At 61.7% G+C, this 17360-nt stretch overlaps 4 protein-coding genes across 4 annotated transcripts; 2 read left to right on the top strand and 2 right to left on the bottom strand.

Moving 5' to 3' along the window:
- Positions 1–25: 25 nt before the first annotated feature.
- On the bottom strand, positions 26–6508 carry CHLRE_13g577250v5 (uncharacterized protein). Its single transcript, XM_043069483.1, has 13 exons — positions 6241–6508; positions 5887–6093; positions 5696–5735; positions 5431–5531; positions 5116–5208; positions 4795–4937; positions 4525–4656; positions 4179–4394; positions 4007–4056; positions 3813–3853; positions 2141–2280; positions 1870–1981; positions 26–1713 (listed from the first exon to the last, which is right to left on the bottom strand). The coding sequence occupies exons 1-13, from the start codon at positions 6373–6375 to the stop codon at positions 1543–1545; spliced, it is 1581 nt and encodes a 526-aa protein (XP_042917458.1). The 5' UTR covers positions 6376–6508; the 3' UTR covers positions 26–1542.
- A 110-nt stretch (positions 6509–6618) lies between these two features.
- Positions 6619–12293, top strand: CHLRE_13g577201v5 (uncharacterized protein). Its single transcript, XM_043069482.1, has 4 exons — positions 6619–6722; positions 6784–7581; positions 7680–9210; positions 11208–12293. Exons 1-4 carry the CDS (start codon positions 6696–6698, stop codon positions 11255–11257), a joined length of 2406 nt encoding a protein of 801 aa, XP_042917457.1. The 5' UTR covers positions 6619–6695; the 3' UTR covers positions 11258–12293.
- A 257-nt stretch (positions 12294–12550) lies between these two features.
- On the bottom strand, positions 12551–14708 carry CHLRE_13g577150v5 (uncharacterized protein). Its single transcript, XM_043069481.1, has 2 exons — positions 14138–14708; positions 12551–13265 (listed from the first exon to the last, which is right to left on the bottom strand). Exon 2 carries the CDS (start codon positions 13134–13136, stop codon positions 12849–12851), a length of 288 nt encoding a protein of 95 aa, XP_042917456.1. The 5' UTR covers positions 13137–13265; positions 14138–14708; the 3' UTR covers positions 12551–12848.
- A 140-nt stretch (positions 14709–14848) lies between these two features.
- On the top strand, positions 14849–16543 carry CHLRE_13g577100v5 (uncharacterized protein). The gene is made up of 6 exons (XM_001693730.2): positions 14849–15073; positions 15184–15240; positions 15306–15374; positions 15458–15508; positions 15601–15655; positions 16094–16543. Exons 1-6 carry the CDS (start codon positions 15026–15028, stop codon positions 16165–16167), a joined length of 354 nt encoding a protein of 117 aa, XP_001693782.1. The 5' UTR covers positions 14849–15025; the 3' UTR covers positions 16168–16543.
- Positions 16544–17360: the final 817 nt, after the last annotated feature.

The raw sequence follows: 17360 nt of genomic DNA, 5'->3' as shown, positions 1-17360 counted from the left end.
ACACGCGAGGCACGCCGCAGAAAGAAAGGACACACAGTTACATCAAGTTTAAATACCTCGTTATGAATCCCGCTGCATCTGCGCCAGGAGAAAAATCCAACCGTCATTTCAGGTCGTCGGACAGCACGTGTCGTGCTGAGGGCCGTTCGTTGATTCCGGAAACGACGTGTCGGGCTGTCGGCTGTCGGTAATGTCTCGGACTCTCGGTCCCTCCGACCCGCCCAAGCATTATCCGACCTTCACGTGCCCGTGCTGCATATCAACCGTATACCTCCATGGCCCGGAGCGCGATGTACCACCCGGCATGTCGCGCTGGGTCCCGCGTGTGTCACAGGCGTGTGGGGACTGGGTACTTCCGGCGCACACACGCACGCCTAGTGCATGGTGATCACCCTTGGCGGTGGAGTGTCCTACTGCAGCTGGAAGACAGTGCAACCGCGCTCCTTCCTGATGACTTGCCCCTCACGCCCGCGCCCTCACCGCCCGTGCCGATGACTACTGGGCGAGTCCATCCCGGCAAACCTCTGCTACTAACCGTGCTAGCTGGCACTTCTGAGGCTTTGAGCAAGGAAGGCGCCGTATGGAAGTTATACCAGGGTGTTTCCAGTGCTCGTATCTTGTAGATGCCCTCAGGCACCCGGCATCTACACATGCGTAGATGACCCTGACCGTGGCATCTACATTTAAGCCCCCAAGCCCCCCAAAACGTCTACGCTTCCCCCATTTCTGCGCCAAACCCGGCCCAAAACGTCTACACCTGCGTAGATGCGCGGCATCCAAACCCAAAAATTTTCTCCGCCTTCGGCGGATTTTGGACAGATTTCTACAGTGTAGATGGAAGATACGAGCACTGGGTGTTTCCGTGCTTCATGTTCCTAGTGTTCCCTCCCGACATCTGGCAACGCATCATTCTAAGGGTGCGACCCTACCTACTAACATGCACGGTCGGTGCATGCGGTACACGTGCACCACTGGTTCCATTGCCTACTCGCTCGCTGTGGTGTTGCCCATCCCTGCTGCATGGTGTCAACCGACAGCGCATGGTAGGTTACGGTACTTCGCTTCAAGTACGGTGTGTGGTCTGTGCAGTTGATGGCAGCATGCATGAGGAACGGGAGTCTGTGTCTATGAGTACAGTAACGCATGTGTAGCAGCGTCTTGATCGTGTGAGAGTGGTGAACAACTGGACGGCATGAGCTCGTGTAAATGAGGGGGCCGGCTGGCTAGAACACGCCGGGGGAGGAGAAGTAAGACCCCTGATCATCGTAGGGAACCCCTGTTGATTGGTAGGGATGCGCGCCAATCTGATACCACGTGTCCCGAGACAGTGCCGCTGTGCGTGGCCCCTCATGGCCAATGGTTGCAGGCACCCCCCTAACCCAATCCGACTAGACAACGGAACGACACGTTAGTTTACAACCAAGTGATTGAAGGCAAGGGCACCCAGCCCCTCTTGACCATATGAGCTCTATAGAACTGGTCCGCGGCATGGGCGGTCAAGGAATAACCCTCTGCTACATGACATTTATTGTGCTCACACCACTAGGCCTCCTTCAGTGTGACCCAGTGGCCCTGGCTGTAGGTCTTGCCAAACTGTCCGACCTCGTCACCCAGCAGCCACAGCACGTACTCGCCGCGGGGCGCAACGCCGTGCTGGGCAGCGGGCGGGGCGGTGACGGTGATGGTGCTGGTGGCGGTGTCGACGGTGTAGGGCTGCGGGCGCGTGCGTAAATAAGGGCAGGAGGCACGGGTTATGACGGAAAGGAAGGAGCGGTGGTGATTAACGGAGTGCGACGGTGTGACATGTTACGGAGTAAGCGGGGCCAGCAGCAACAAAGGCAGCAGGTAATAAGGATAAGTTTCGCTCACCAGCACAACCACGCGCTGGTTCATGTTGATGCAATGGGTGGAGGCGCAGGGCGTGGTGAGGGCGACACCGGTGATGCCAGTGCCGGCGTAGGTGTAGGTCACCTCGAACGTGCTGCAGGAGAAGGACACGTGAACAGCGCCACCAGCACACGGTTCAGGGGTGTCTGGGGCGCGCTGGAAGGAACCAAGGTATCCCCTTACAAGTCGCCCGCGTGCAAGGTACAATTTTAGCTGCCCCCTCCCACCCACCCCCAAGACCCCAGAGACTCACCCTCCGCGATAAATGACGTCAGGGGCCGAAGTGATCACGGGGCGGTCCACGCCCTTGATCTCGGCGGGTGTGCCCATCGTTAGGCGGTACTCGTAGTCTCCTGTAGGGTTAGGCTGGATCTTGCCCTCATAGCCAGAAGGCTGGAGAAGGGCGGGGGCGACACGTAAAGGGAGCCGCAATCAGTACTCGCTCTTGGTGAACGGTAACAAATGCTGGCTAAGTAGGGGCCGCCCTGCTGGCTGCAGGCACAATTTGGCCGCCGTACCGCAACCTAGTGTGACACACGGCTCTGAGCATACCATGAATGAGCAGCCTAGCTAGGCATACGGACGGAGTTCAGACAGCTCCTGTTCATCATGGTACGCAGGGCCAGGTATATATACATCACCGTCCTACCACAGGCAGGCCGCACTCGTCGCATCCGGAAGAGAGGATCTGTCCGGTGATGTCCAGGCACGCGGTGGAGTGGTAGGAGCGCATCACAACTGCAGACGATCACCGTATGTTGGGGTGCGGGGCACGGGTGTGGGGCACGCACGGTGCGAGGTATTAGTTGCGAGTCTCGAACATATAGCAGCTTGCAAGTTATTTGACATGGTCAGGTTGCGACATGTGGACTTGTGAACTGCGACATACGACATTGCGACATAATGCACATACCGCCCAAACGCATCCAAACCCGCCAAACATATTGTGGATGTATTCAGTATGCCTCTGGTAAGCGTGGAACGCCGTGGCACACAACAAAACGTGTCACGGTTGCCACGGTGGTAGTGGCGTGGCGTAGGGTGCGGCCAGTGGGAGGAGCTTGTGGCTATGCTAGCGCAATGCACCGCCGCAAAGCTGGGAGATGTTACTTGAATGAGCTCCAGTACGCGTAGCTATGCAAATGTGGGCGAGTCTGGGTATGTCGGTATGGGTATGTTGCTATGTCACATGTCGCATGTCGCAACCGGGCCATGTCAAACAATTTGCACACAGCCATAATGGTACTTGGCCGGAGGGATGGCTGAACCTACCGCCGGAGGTTATGCAAATCTACTGCGACATGCGATCGAGCGGGGCGTACTGTAGGGCAGTGTGTCTTTTGCAAGTGTACGGTATGCTGGGCACTTTCCTATCTGCCCGTTAGGGTACAGCCATATTCTTGCACTTTTACCCTGGTCACACGGCTTTCCGCCCAACCCTGCCCGGCTGCATCCCCCCGTTCCCTACACGGGGCGCTGTGAACGTGACGCCCGGGATCCAGGATCCGGTTTAAGCTCTTTACCTAGGGTATCAATATTTTCACAATCCCCCCCTCCCCACGCACACTTGCTTGTAACACGAAGCCATGCATGGAAACATTATGCAACATTTACCGATTTGTTCGGTGGTTTGATAACGGTTGCCCTGGGGCTTGCTGGGGTCGTAGGCGAATGACACGGGGGCGCCGTTATTGGCCTTGTGGCCCCGGCCTGACACTCCGGCACGGCCGGTCTGCGATATCAAACCGTGAGGCAGTGGTGTACGTGAGGCCTCAAGAAGGAATAACGGGCCATAATTGAGAGATGCACAGCACCTTCCAACCGCAAACTAGGCTACCGTATTGGCCGAAACGACTGTCAGAGCAAGCACGGCTAGCAGTTCCTTGCATGCATCCGTTTCCCTTGATGCTGCCTCGTGCACGCACCGTGGCGCCGCCATGGACGAAAATGCGCTCGTTGGGGAGGACTGCGCGTGGCAGTATCCCGGGGGGCAAGTAAGGTGCGTGTAAAGTTGGGAGGGAGAGAGCATGCCACCGAGGGAGCGCTCAAGAACCAGGCGAGAATGCACTGATGCACATCCATATAGCGATTGCATCTCGCCTTCAGAGTTAACACTTACTGATGGCATCTGCCAGCAGGCGGCGGTCGGGCATGGTCTCGATCTGCCAGCTGCGGGACACAGTGGGGTAGGTTCATGGGATGGGCAGGGCGGGGTTCAGGGGAAGAGTGCGTGAGGCGGAAGGGAAGGGAAGGGTTGGAAATACTACGGTACGGTGCGACTGACTGCTCACCCTCCGTTCACGATGCAGATGTCGGTCTTGGAGGGGCCGCAGTAGGTGAAGTCCAGGCGGGCGGACTTGTCACACGCGGGTGTGTTGGACCCGACCTTCTTGGGGTTCTGGCCGCCAAAGATGGTGAAGGAGAAGGTGTCGTAGACGCCGGTAGTGGCGCTTGGGCGCAGTGCGTGCAACACGACGGTGGCGGTGTAGGGGTACATGGTGTGCCACCTGCGGGCGGCATGACCAGTCCGAACAATTGCATGCGGCTCAAGTAAGATGCATCGTGGTTTTGGCGTACGGGCACACCATGTTCGGCGTTGAACAGGGGCAGCAGGCCAGCATGCACCAAGTGACTTACGGGCCGTAGCTGTCAGGCAGGGGTGGCAGGTCGAGGATGGTCTTGAACGGGGAGTCACCGGACGTGATGGAGCCGCCGCGGTTGCCCCACCACAGGATTTCGCGGTTAGGCAGAAGGGCCATGAAGGGGTAGCTGCGGGGCACATGCAGGGCCAGCACACGGGGGTTAGCAAAGCTGATGGGGAAGCGCGCTGCAAGTCCAGAAGCGGAGGATGGGGAGAACCGCGGTTTGCACAGTTTTGGGCATACATGCACACGCACGCCATCTCACTAGTTAAGTCCCATGGTCGCAGCGAAGCCGGTGGGGTGGGCCACGGGCACGGTGGGCGCGGTGGGGTTGTTGGAGTCCCACAGCTCAGAGTAGCTGTAGGCGGGGCCCTTGTCGGAGTTTGCGGTGCCGCCCACCACAAGGACCTGAGCCGGCGGTGGAAACGAGATGTATTAATACGGTAAGGGTTCGTATACGTAGCAGGGCACTCCAGCAATAAGGGCGGCTTGCTTGCGTGGAGATAGTACCTCGATTAAACGGGTGCCGCCGCTCACATGCATCCCCTGCTATACGGCGTGGCACAGGGGATGGCGTGGCCCGTACCTTGCCGTCATTCAGACGAAGGGCACTCGGGTACCAGCGCGGGACACTCAGTTTGCCCACGGGGGTGTACGTTCCCGTGGTGGGGTCGAAGCGCTGCATGCGGAACATGAGAGAAGGACAAGGCGAGGGATATCAGGATTACTAAGGCAGCACCTGAGCAATCTTACGAGTGGAGGCTGCCAGCGTATAGAAGCAGCCAAGCAGGCCGGGCGCTGGGGTACTCAGGCGTGACAGCTCCTCTGTTGGCAAATTCAGCTAGCACGGCGGCACGGCGGAGCAGTCGAAATCAGCTAGCACCAGCAATGCGTCACTTGCCGTGATGAAGGTGCGAGCATCAATGTTGGCGGGCTTCTTGCCAGAGTTTCCGAACTCGCCTCCCACGTACAGAGGGGCGCCGTCCTCCATCATGATGGGGCCTGGGGATCACGCAGTAGAAACGAATCCAAGCATCAACGCCGCCTTAGTAACCGGATCGGCTGATATAGGTTCAATACCGTACAACTCAGGCACAGAAGCCGATTGTGCCCAAACGTGCCCAACCAAGGCAAGGATTGCGCTGTGTATTCCGCCACGCCCGCACCGCTGCAACCAATCGCAATGCCTGGCGCATAGCCCGTGGTCTGTAGGAGGGGAATGACCGGGGGAATGGGGGGGGGTCGGTAGGTGTAAACAGGTAACAAGTAAGGCAGGGAGGGTTTTCAGCCGGCTGTATCATGCTGACCGTGTTTACGGAGGGCATTTCCAGGTCTTCATACCAATTTATATTCTCACCACGCCGGTGTCGAGGTCTATTGTACCGGCCATGATCTTCCACGTAGAGCTTACGCGGCGCCAGCCCTGGACGTACTTGCGGGTGCGAGGGATGCTGACCATGGACAGGGACACGGCCTTGGCAGTGAACGGCAGCATCTCGAAGAAGGCCGCGGGGTTCGGCGAGGTGCTGGAGGTGTCGAGCAGAGCGCGACCGTTGGTTGTGGTCTGAGGCATGAAAAGCGAAAGTCGCGACATTCAGCGTACGCAGGTGGAAACGATGGCATGGCTGGGCCAGCCCGGGTCACGTCAGACTGGCAACGGCCTGCCCCCATGTGCAACTGAAGATGTTTCATATGCAAACATATTACTTGCCTCGTTGTTAGCGGAGCTTAGGGCTGCCGCAGCGCGAGCGTGCACCGTGCGGGGCGCACACACCATCGCCACGACCGCCAGTGCGACGGCGACAGCGGCCACCGCTGGTGCGCGGCGGAAATGTTTGAGCACCATCTTGTGATGAGATCAAGCGAACCGTGACTTTGCAAAACGGGCGCGGTCGGGCAAGACGTCGATCGCAAGGCACACCGTGTCGAGTGCACGCGAAAGAGGCGTACTGACGCTTCTCGCTTGTGACGTAGGTATGAAAGGCGACATTATAAAGTAATGCGTCTACAGGATTAAGTAGAGCGGGTGCACGCTGTACAACCGCTTTTACGAACCGAAACCGCTTTCGAGGCGCTCGGTCCGCTAATCGCAGGGGCATCTCGCTCGCCGAGAGCGTGCACTCAATAGCCCCATGGATATAAAGTTTTTGCGAGCCCCAGACCATTATGGCAGCGGTTCGCAAAACCAGCTGTGCTCGGCCGCTTGACGTGACGTGCTTGCCCGTCCCATCCGCGCCGTTTCCCCCTTGCATAGTGTGGCAGCGGCAGCGGCCGTGGCACACGCCCGAGGCAGCAGAAGGTCCACGGCCGCGTGGTGTCCGCGGCTGCAGAGGCGGACGCGGTGGTGGTCCGGTCGCTGGTGCAGGCGGTCTTCGCCGCGGTGATCGCGAACGCGGCCGTGGTGCCGGCGGTGGTGGTTGACACCAACCCCTTCCGCATGCTGGTGGACCAGGACGCGATGGAGGACAAGCCTGACGACGATGAGGTGATGCCGGACCTGACGCCGACGGCGCTGGACGCTGCGGCAGCTGCGGCCCGGCGTGCGGCCCCCAAGCGGAGCCGGGAGCAGGCGCAGGCGGCGGCCGCGGCGGGCGAGGCGGCGCTGGCGCTGGCCATCCGGGAGAGCAACGCGGCCAAACAGGCCCTGGCGGCGGCGGCGGTGGTGCAAGCCGCCGCAACAGCCGCGGCGGCGGCGGCAGCAGCGGCCGGGGCGGCGGGCACCCCGGCGGCGGCCGAGGCCGGGGCGGCCGCGCGCGGCGGCGGCCGCGGCAGTGGGCGTGAGTGGCACGATGACCGCCGTAGAGGCCACCGCTGCGGCTGGCGTGGAGGCGGCCTCGCCGCCGGCCGCGCGCCGGTGTCAACGGCGGGCTTGGGTGGCATCGTGGGCCCGGCGGTACTGCCCGCGGGGTGGAGCGGCGGCGGCGGTGTGGGTGATGAGGGCCTGGCGGGCGGCGTCGGGCAGGGGCTGCTGGTGGATGCGGAGGCAGCGCCGGATGTCAACGCGAAGCTGCAGTGTCAGGGCCGGCGGGGCGGTCCTGGCGACTTCATGGACGTTAGCTCGGTCGCCCCGCCCGGGGGCGGGCAGCAGTAATAATGCGGCGGCCGAAGCAGGCCGCTCCGGGGCCCCGGCCCTTGCGGGTGGGGTCGCAGAACGTGCGGGGGCTGCGGAAGCGGGTGCCCCACCTGGGGTGCTCGCGCCTGCACGCCCTGCTGAGCTGCTGGGAGCGGCAGCACCTGGATGTGGTATGTCTCCAAGAGATGCACGTTCTTGACTCGGACATTGACCTTGTCACGGCGGACCTGGCGGCAGCCGCTCAGCGGCTGCATGCACGCGAGTGGACTGCGTGGTGGGCGCCGGCCCAGAAGCCGGAGGGCCGTCGTGTTACTGGCGGCACGGCAATCCTCATTCGTTCGAGCCTTCTGCAGCAAGGCGCCATGGTGCTCACTGGCGGCGCAGCTGCCGTGTCGGTGGCGGCTGGCGCGTGGGCGGGCCGCGGTGTCAGTGTGCAGTTGCAGTGGGGTGGCCACACCTTCACGCTAACGTCAGCCTATTTTCCCCTGGTATCCACAGCGCAGCAGGCTTTCATTCGTGAGTGGGTGGGCCCGCGGGCGTCGGGCTCGGGCGAGCACCTCCTAGCAGCTGACTTCAACTTTGTGGCAGATGTGGCGCTAGACACAGTCACTGGCCGGGCGCGCAGCGACGGGCCCGCAGCCGCCGCGCTGGCGGCGGCGTGCCCTGGCCTCATTGACGTGTTACGGCGGCGCCACCCGGCTCGCCGCGTGTGTACTTTCTTCCACCCCCACGGGGCGAGTCGGCTGGACCGCATCCTGTGCAGCGGCGGCCTCGAACCGCAGGTCCTGGAGTGCGGCGTCGCCGCAGGGGTGCCCTCCGATCACATGCTTGTGACGGTTGCCCTTGCGGCGTCGCCTGAAGCCGCGCCACCCGCTCGGAGCCTGCCCAGGTCCCACCTCGGTTTCCGGGACTTCAAAGACTTGGATCGTGACTACCGTGCCTGGCTGGGTACGGCCCTGGCGGCACGCCCTACCGATCCTGTTGAGCTGCTGGAGTGGTGGCCGGCCCTTAAACGGGCTGCCGCCACGTCCGCCAACCGCCTGAGCCGGAAAGCTGTTACGAGGCGTGTGGCCGCCAGCCAGCAGGAGGCGGCCGCGCTTGCGGCGGCGGCAGCAGCCGCCGCCGCGGTGGAGGCTGGTGGTGATGTGCAGGTGGCGGCGCAGGCGGCCGTGCGTGCGCGATGCACGGCGGCGGAGGCCGCCGTGACCGCGGCCGCCGGCGCGGCGCGACGTACGCGCCACGCGTGGCTGCGTGGCGGCGAGAAGCCCTGCCCTCTCCTCACGCGCATGCTGAGACCGGCGCGCGTGATTGCCAAGTTGAAACAGCCCGGTGGCACCACTACATCCGACCCCACGGTCATGGGGCAGGTGATGGCGCGGTACTGGAGGGACATCAGTGCCGCGCCGCCGCCCGCTCCAGACGCCCGCACGCAAGTCCTGGATGCGCTGCAACAGCACGGGCGCCGGTGTACAGCCGAAGAGGCGGATCAGCTGGGGCGGGTTGCGGTCTCGGCGGCGGAGGTGCGCGCGGCGCCGCTAGCCGCTGCGCCGGCTGGGCGCGCGGCGGGCCCTGACGGCATACCGGTGGAGCTATACCAACACTATGACAGTGATTTTGCGCCGGTACTAGCGGATGTGTTTACGGCGGTGGGGGAGGGGGCTGGGGTGCCTGGCGGGCTTCTGGATGGCGTCCTTCTTCTTTAAGTCGGGCGACCCTACCGAGCCCTCTAATTATCGCCCCATCACCCCGACGGATACCGATTACCGCACCCTTGCCCGTGTGTTGTGCTTGTGACTGCAACCGGTGTTTGGGCGTATCATTGACCCTGAGCAAACTGCGTTTCTGACGGACCGTCGCATTGCCGATAACGTCATCTTGCTCCAACTTACTCCTGGCCTGCTGTTGAAAGCCGCCAAAAAGGCCCCGGGTGTGGCGGCCTTCCTAGACTTTTACAAGGCGTATGATACGGTGGACCGCTCTTTTCTGCTCGCGTGTCTGGAGCGCATGGATGTGGGGGCGGGCTTTCTTACGGGGGTGTCCCGCCGGGGTAACTGATACGCGTGGGGCGGCGTTGGTGAATGGACGTGTGTCAGGATGGGTGCCGTTGATGGCGGGCGTGCGGCAGGGCTGCCCGTTGGCTCCGTTGCTCTACCTCGCTGTGGCACAAGCCCTACTGTTATGGCTACGCAGCCGGGGGCATGGTGTGCTCGCTAACCTTGCGTCGGTGCTGGCGTCCCAGTATGCGGATGATTGCACGCCGTTTTCAGAGGGGTTTCAGGCGGTACCGTGGTTCCTGGCGGACATGGATGTGTTTCGGCGGGCGTCTGGACAACGGTTAAACATGACTAAAGTTGAACTGATGGTGATGGGGACGGTCGGCGGTGCTGGCGCCCTGCCGGCCGGCGTGGCTGGCCCGCCCCTGCCCCCTGGCTGGCGTGTGGTGCCGGCGGCCAAGTCACTAGGGGTGCATTACGGGGATTGGGGCGCACTTACCCCGCCAGTTACGTTTGAGGCCGTGTTAGGCGGGGTGCTGAGCAAAATCGCGCGCATGCCCGTGTCCATGTTTGGTCGGGCGGCCGCGGCGTCGGCTTATGCTTTGGGCAAGGTCCTGTATCATTTGGAATTTGCGGGTCTTCCCCAACTGTACGTTGTTGACCGCCTGCTAGCCAGGGTAGCGGCGGTGGTGGACCGGCGGCTGTCGCCGGCCCAGTTTGATGCCAACCCCCAGGCACGCCCGCCTGGCCTCTCCATTGAACTTATGCAACTGCCTCCGGCGGTAGGGGGGGCGGGCATGTTACCGCTGGTGCCGCATGTGAAAGCGCGGCAAGCCGGCCTCGCGGTCCGGTGTGTGTTGGGTGTGTGTGGTCTGCTGCCGTACGTGCCCCCGTCGACCCGGGTCGCAGCGGCGTGGCTGCGCCAGGTGCACCCGGCGGCAACGCCCGTGCGCTTGTTGGTGCGGGGGGCCGCGGACCGTGTGCTAAATAAGCCGCTCACCCCGGCGGGCAAGCCGTTTGCGCGCCTGCTGAAAGCTATGACTGAATTGCCCGCGGTGACTTATGTGGCGCCGCCCGAGCCGGGCGCGTGGGTGAGTCATGTGCCGTTGTGGGCTAACCCGGCGCTGTGTGAGTACGGCCGCACGTGGGAAGTGGCTTTCGCGGATTTGTTCGCTCTGCCGGGACTGGCGTGTGTGGGCCAGCTGGTTGCAGCGCATGACGGCCTGCACGCACGAATTGCGGCAGGCATGTACACGCCCTTGGGCGTGGGGCTCCCGGTTTGGTGAAGCGTGTGCGGAAATGTATGTGACTGCTGTGTGGCGGCGGGTGCTGCACTGGAGTATGCGGGCGCGCCTGCCGTCGCCCCTGCCGGGGCCGGCGTCGCCTCAAGCGGCGGCCGACCGGTTTGCGGCGGCGGTGGCCCTTCTCCCCGCTGGCTGGGCTGCCGCCGCGCGTGCCGCCCAGCTGGCTCGGGGGCTTGCCGCCGCGCTGCCGCTCCCGGCGGCCGACATCGTGAGTGCTACGGCGGAGTCGGTGCAACAGGTGGTGCGGGGGCTTGGCTGGTTGCAGTGCGGGGGGCCGCCCATCCTGCTCACTGCCTACACGGTGAAGGCGGGGACCGTGCTACAAATGGCTCCACAGTTAGCCGCCCTGAAGGCTAAGCATTTGCAATATGTGTGCGACGCGGGTGTGTCGGGGGTGGGGGCTGCCCTGGCGGCGGGGGCCTTCGTGTGCACCTTGGCCCGCTTGTGGTCGCTGAAATGGGAGAATCATCATAAGGAAGCACTGTGGCGTGTGGCCGCCAACGCTTGCTGGGCGTTTCCACGGCATGCTAGCGAGCGGGCGCGAGGCGTTGCTGTTGACCCGTGTTGGGCGTGTGGGGTTGACATGCTGGATGGGGACCGGCGTCACTGGTTTTGGGACTGCACTGTTGCGCTGTCCCTGCGGGAAAACATGGGGATGGCTATGGGTTTCATGCCAGAGGATGCTCTAAGTGCCTTCTCTCGTGAGGAGTTGTGGTTAGTGCGCCCGCCTGCGGGGCTTGCGCCACCTGTGTGGGATGTGGTGTGTCTCGCTGCTATGTCTGCCCTGGACTTTGGTCGGCAGCGTATGGTTATGGCCGGGCTGGCGGCGCGAGCGAAGCTGCCGTCGGCCCGGGTGCTGAGCATTGGACTTGCCGTCGTAGCTGACTTCTGGGGTCGTCTCCAGACGTTTGTGACTTTGGGTATCAGGCCAAAGGGTTGGGACACTGTTCCGTCTGCGCATCCTTTCATCTCTCGGGCTGTTGGTGAAGGCATGGTATTGCGCTTGCCGTATGACGCTGATTCCCCGCCTCCCTCACCGTGAGAGGTTGTGGGTGGTTGGGGGCTTGTTGTGTGGGCAGGACGCACGTGTGGGCGACCGTTCTAGTGCCTGGACGCTTGCGCCCTGGTTAGTGCGTGCGCTGTGCGTGTGTGCTGCGGCCTGGACGATTCCCGGCACTTCTGTGCCTAGGCTTGTGGCGTTGAGGCACAGCGGTGGGGCTCTGGCGGGTTGAGGCTTGGCTAGGACTCACTGTGCGCGGAGTCACACGGACGTTGACCGCGGGAGGGTTTGCAGCAAAGTCGGGGTTGGTGGAGTCAAGTTGGGCCCTGATAGCATGTGATGGCTCGGTGTCGTCGGGTGCTGGGACTGTCCCCTCTGTAACATCCGCATTCGCAGTGTGCTTACACCGCCCAACATCGCAGCCTGCAATCGCTAGAGGCGGCTGTAAGTTAGGACCCAGCAGTTCAGTTGGGGAGGCCCACTTCGCTCGGGGTGGCCGCTTAGTTTGCTTAACCAGAGCGGAGGGCGGATGGAGCGCGGGCGGACGAGGGCCGTCAGCAGTGCCATCACCTGTCACCACTTGCTGGGTGTCGGCAGCAACGGAGGAAGCAGGAAACATCAACGTTGGGACATGGGAATCTGCGATCAGAGTAAGAGCAGCTTTACAGTTGCCATTTCGGCATTCTGGGCCAGATTCTGGGCGGGCGGAGCCATGGACGGATGGACCAGGGGATGGACCTAATACCGCAGGTGTGCAGTGTTCCTCCGTCCACGGTTAATGGAACTACGGTACTCACAAAAAGGTCAAGACAAACAATGGCACAATGGTTACCGCCGCACACAAGCCACGGCGCATTGCAATGGGATCAACATTGCCGCGGTTTGTCTGGCAATGCTTGTAACAGCAACAAGCATCTATCGAGGTACGGTCCGTACATACGCAGCTGCTCACACCACGGCCTCCTTCAGTGTGACCCAGTGGCCCTGGCTGTAGGTCTTGCCGAACTCTCCGACCTCGTCACCAAGCAGCCACAGCACGTAATCGCCGCGGGGCGCCATGCCGTGCTGGGCCGCGGGCGGGGCGGTGACGGTGATGGTGCTGGTGGCGGTGTTGACGGTGTAGGGCCGCGGGTGTAGCGCGTGCGTGCGTACTTGGAGGGGCCACACCGGAGCCACACACACCTTACTGTATAAAGCAGTTGGAGCGCAATGAGACACGAGGGCAGTTCGGTTCATGGCATCTAGCTGAAAGGCCCATTCCACATGCTCTCACTAGCACAACCCTTCGGTTCATGAGCTGACGCCGTTCGAGTCTGCCAAGACTGAGAAGAGCGGCCTCACCGCGACCTGAATGCTGCGGCAGATCTGCATAATCATTTCAGCGCCTGATTCATTAGCTATCCCTGAGCTGTCTGAGGTTCAAGATGGCCGTTGGCGGGTGATGAGGTGTGGTGTAGGCGCGCAGCTGGATGTAGGAGAGGAGGCGGAGGCAACCCCAGTTGACACGCCGTCTGGCTAAGTCCGTCGACGAGGCAGTGCTGCCAGGTGCTGCGGCACCCTACATGACCACGCAAGTCGCCTCTCTTAACCACGTAGTCCTGATCAGGCGGCGTCTCGAACGGGGACAGCTACCTGGCGACCGCGGCGGGACGTAACAACACGGCGGGGTGCAAGCCTGGCCTGCACGCCCGCCTTCACATGCACGCTCGGTGGTGGGGGCGTACAGGAGGCGGGCCTGGCCAGGGCTTGCATCTTCCGGGAGCGGTGCTTCAGCCCCTCGGGCGAGGATGTTTGGGCAAGGCCGGGGTGCATTCTCGCCGCGTGGGGCTGCATACGGTCCCCGAATCTCGCCAAATCCCCCTTCCCGCGAGCGGGTTTTGGGGGGAATCCTAGTTTTTGGCTCCGCCCCCCCCCCCAAACGCTGAAAACTGGGCACTTTTGGCCCCTGCATGCCGTGGGCGAGAACGTGGTCAGGTCCCTTCCCGCCTGCGGCGGCGGCCCACCCCTAGCCCTGGGCCTGGCCCGAATCCTCATATCGTGCCTCATGTCCCCGCACTCCCTCAGTCCACACCACTTGCCCACTGCTGGGTATCCCTATTTCTAGTTTTATTTCATTTCATCGACGAGGGCAGGCCGCTTCGGCGGCCGATAGCCCACATACACCCCGCTAACCGACACCCAGTGTCGTCACGCATGAGGCGGAGCGGTCCCGTCACTGCAGTGGAGAAGCCCCCCACCCTGGATCGCTGGCTCAGCCCAAAGGACCGCAGACATATGCAGTCAAACCTGTGTGCTTAGCCTAAGCGCCGCTTCAGTAAGGCTCGCTGTAACGGCTGAACTACACAACGCTTAGGCGCTGCTGGCGGGGGACATGCGCATGGACATGTCTGGACCGGAGCACGTCCAGCAGGGCCCCTTCACACTGCAAATAAATGACACAAATGACAGATAGGATGCTTGAAAGCGACGCGGCAGGTGCATTGTGGATGGCGGAACCAAGTGTGCTATGCTTCTGAGGGCCTCGACTAAGCGTCGCTTCGATAATGCTATCTAAAACAGACAAACAGCATAGGACCTGAGTTCGGGTCATGAAAGCGCTTGTCTGCTAACAGGCGTCGGAACTTGCTGGGGTTCTAGAAAGGTAGAGGTGTTGCCCTACAGATCGGCTAACTGTTTAAGAAACTATCGTTCCAATAACGGTGCAGAAGCTAACAGCCAATTCGGCAAGCGCGTGTCCTTGTGACTGGGCGCTTACGACTGTTTTCAACGCTTCAGCGCGCCTATGACTTCTCCATGTTTCTAAACAACAACATTTCCTTGTGGTATTTGCGTTGCAGTGCATGGTGCTCGGAGCCTAAGCGCGAACTCGCAGGCCGTGCAGGCGTTGGGGCTTTGGTGCAAGGCATTTTGGGTCAGCTTACTACTACATGCAAACGCTTGCACCATGAGCGTAATTGGCAATGCATCAGGGCCCACCGGTCGTTCTGCGGGCGTTTGTACCGCGCATGGGTCGGCGTTGGCATGGGCAGCGGGCGAGCAGATAAGCGCCCCGCGCCCGGACGTGCAACCTACACTTCCCACAGCACCCAATCCTTCTCTGCTACTTTGCAGCCCAATCCACTACAATGGCCCTGTCGATGATCCGCAAGTCGGCCGCTGCCCCCGTTCGCCGGGTAAGCAAGGCGCGAATTGTGGCCGTTTGCTCCTCGCCCGGACCTCCCCGAGCTACCGCCGCGTGATATCTGCGCCGCACGAACTCAATTATGTGATCTGCTACTCACAGGCTGCCGCTGCCCCCGTGGTCGTTCGCGGCCGTCGGGTCATCACCTTCGCCGCCGTGGTGAGTCCTTAGCGTCGAGCGCTGGGCCTGGACGCTGGAGCTGATTCCCTTTTTTTGTCTTGTAGGACAAGGCCAAGGTGCTGGAGGACGTGCGCTCCATCATCTCCACCCAGCTGGGCACTGAGCTGGAGAAGGTGCGAGCTTGCATGCGTTAGCTCCGCGCGCCACGCGACAGCTAAGCATGTTCTCGAGCTAATCATGCGTTTCTTATTCTCAGGTTGCCCCCGAGGCCAAGTTCGTTGACCTGGGCGCCGACTCCCTGGACACGGTGAGCAGCGCACACAAGCCATCCGGTCATGCCCGAATCCTTTGGCGTTACTTGATCTGTCGGCTAATGCGCCTTTATCCTACTATGTTCAGGTCGAGATCATGATGGCTCTGGAGGAGAAGTTCGAGATTGCCCTGGAGGAGGAGGGTGAGTAGGGCTTGTGTGCAGGGGCCGTGGCTAGGGGTCCGGCTGGGGGGGGTTCTGCGGTCATGCTCAGTCGCGCGCATCAGCCCCGCGTACCAGCCGCTGATGCAGAGATTGATAGCTGTGTGAAGATTTACGTCGGTCTTGGATATCATGTTGATGGTTAATGGCGCAAAACATTAAAAACTCCTAACGGCAGTGGTGGACCTGTGGGGCAGCAGTTGCGCATGCCCAACTGCTTGCCACACGCCGGCAGCCGGCAGTACCGCGGCCGCAATGCTCTTCCCCTCGGCCCAGCGTCGCCGCCACATCCGCTGCCTTGCCAGCCCAATCCCACGCCAGCAACTGCGCGTCGGCGCGCAACGCTTAGTGCTTCTCGTCCGCTTCTCCCCTGACATGCTCCGCTCTTTCCCCTTGTGTCGCTATCCGCCCTTTCTGCAGGTGCCGAGAAGATCGCCACCGTCCAGGACGCCGCGGACATGATCGCCGCCCAGATCGCCGCCAAGGGCAACTAAACTAACTGTCTCCATTCTATCCTGACCATCTGACTGAGAAGACGCTTCATGTATACTGTGTTCAACCGTGTGTGTCAGGCTAGGCGCATCCCGTGGCGGTGGAGAAGATAATGAGCGAATGCTGGGGCTGGGTGTGGTGAAGAGTGCTGCCGGAGGCGAATGCCCCCAGTGCGATGCACTGGAGCTTGGCACGCCCTGTGCAATAGGGCCTCAGGCGGGGCAGCTGCCCGGTGCGGCTGCCTACTATACATAAAAACAGGCGTCACGCGGCGCCGCAAGTGCGAGTTTAGGGCCTGCAGTTCACGGTTTTTGATGCTGTGCCGTGTTGCAGGCGCGCCTTGCGCGCCGAGACCCCTGCATGTAACGCAGAGGCGAATGTATCTTGTATACTCGATATTGACCTGGGGGGGGATGGGTGTGTGGTGAAACAATACATGGTGAAGGCAGTGAATGGGTGGGCAGGGGCCATCAACACCCGTAGCGTGCTAGGACACGGGAAGGGCGAGGAAGGGTTTAGGGGTCAGCGCAGAGCGTGGTTGCCAGCCGAAGGTTGCCTTCATGTCTTCTTGCCAGCAGTGAAGTTTGACAAGTCAGCAGGCTAGTTGCGTGCATCAACAGACTCATGTCTCTCGTGGCTGTGCAGCCAAGCGGGTCCCACTCGCGCACGGCCCTGCGGGCCGGTCGTGTCCCCAGCCCAATACCTTTCCTATAGCATCTAATACCACATATTAGGTCATTAGAGTAACCCGGGGGCATTGAATCGAGCCGGGGCCGACCTCGAGCATCTAAATGTCGCGTTCGCCAGGACACGCCATACCAGGCCAGACAGTAGCCTAACTACACCTATACATACATTGGTGTTGACGGCAATCGGTAAAGCCCGAAAACAACGCCTATGTAGGATGTTGGCTTCGGTCAATTTCGCGACTTGAGCCTCGACGAGCACGTTTTAGCCTGCTGTCAAGCGCTATTGCTCCAACAGATTGCATGTAATATATACATTAAGTGGCGGAGTCTGTATCCCGCTCTGCATTTTTCTCGGGGCGACGTCTCCTGGCCTCCTCGGCGTGCGGGTTTGGCTGGGGAAACGCACCCCCCGGACGGCACGCGGTGAAAACCCCCTGGCAGATTGTCCTTCAAGCATCAGTAGGCGATGGGATGAGTCCATAGACGTGGCGGCTTCCATGAAGGAC

The sequence above is a fragment of the Chlamydomonas reinhardtii genome, chromosome 13, assembly GCF_000002595.2.
Source record: "Chlamydomonas reinhardtii strain CC-503 cw92 mt+ chromosome 13, whole genome shotgun sequence".
In the NCBI taxonomy this organism is placed as follows: domain Eukaryota; kingdom Viridiplantae; phylum Chlorophyta; class Chlorophyceae; order Chlamydomonadales; family Chlamydomonadaceae; genus Chlamydomonas; species Chlamydomonas reinhardtii.
This window is presented reverse-complemented; position numbering and strand designations above follow the sequence as displayed.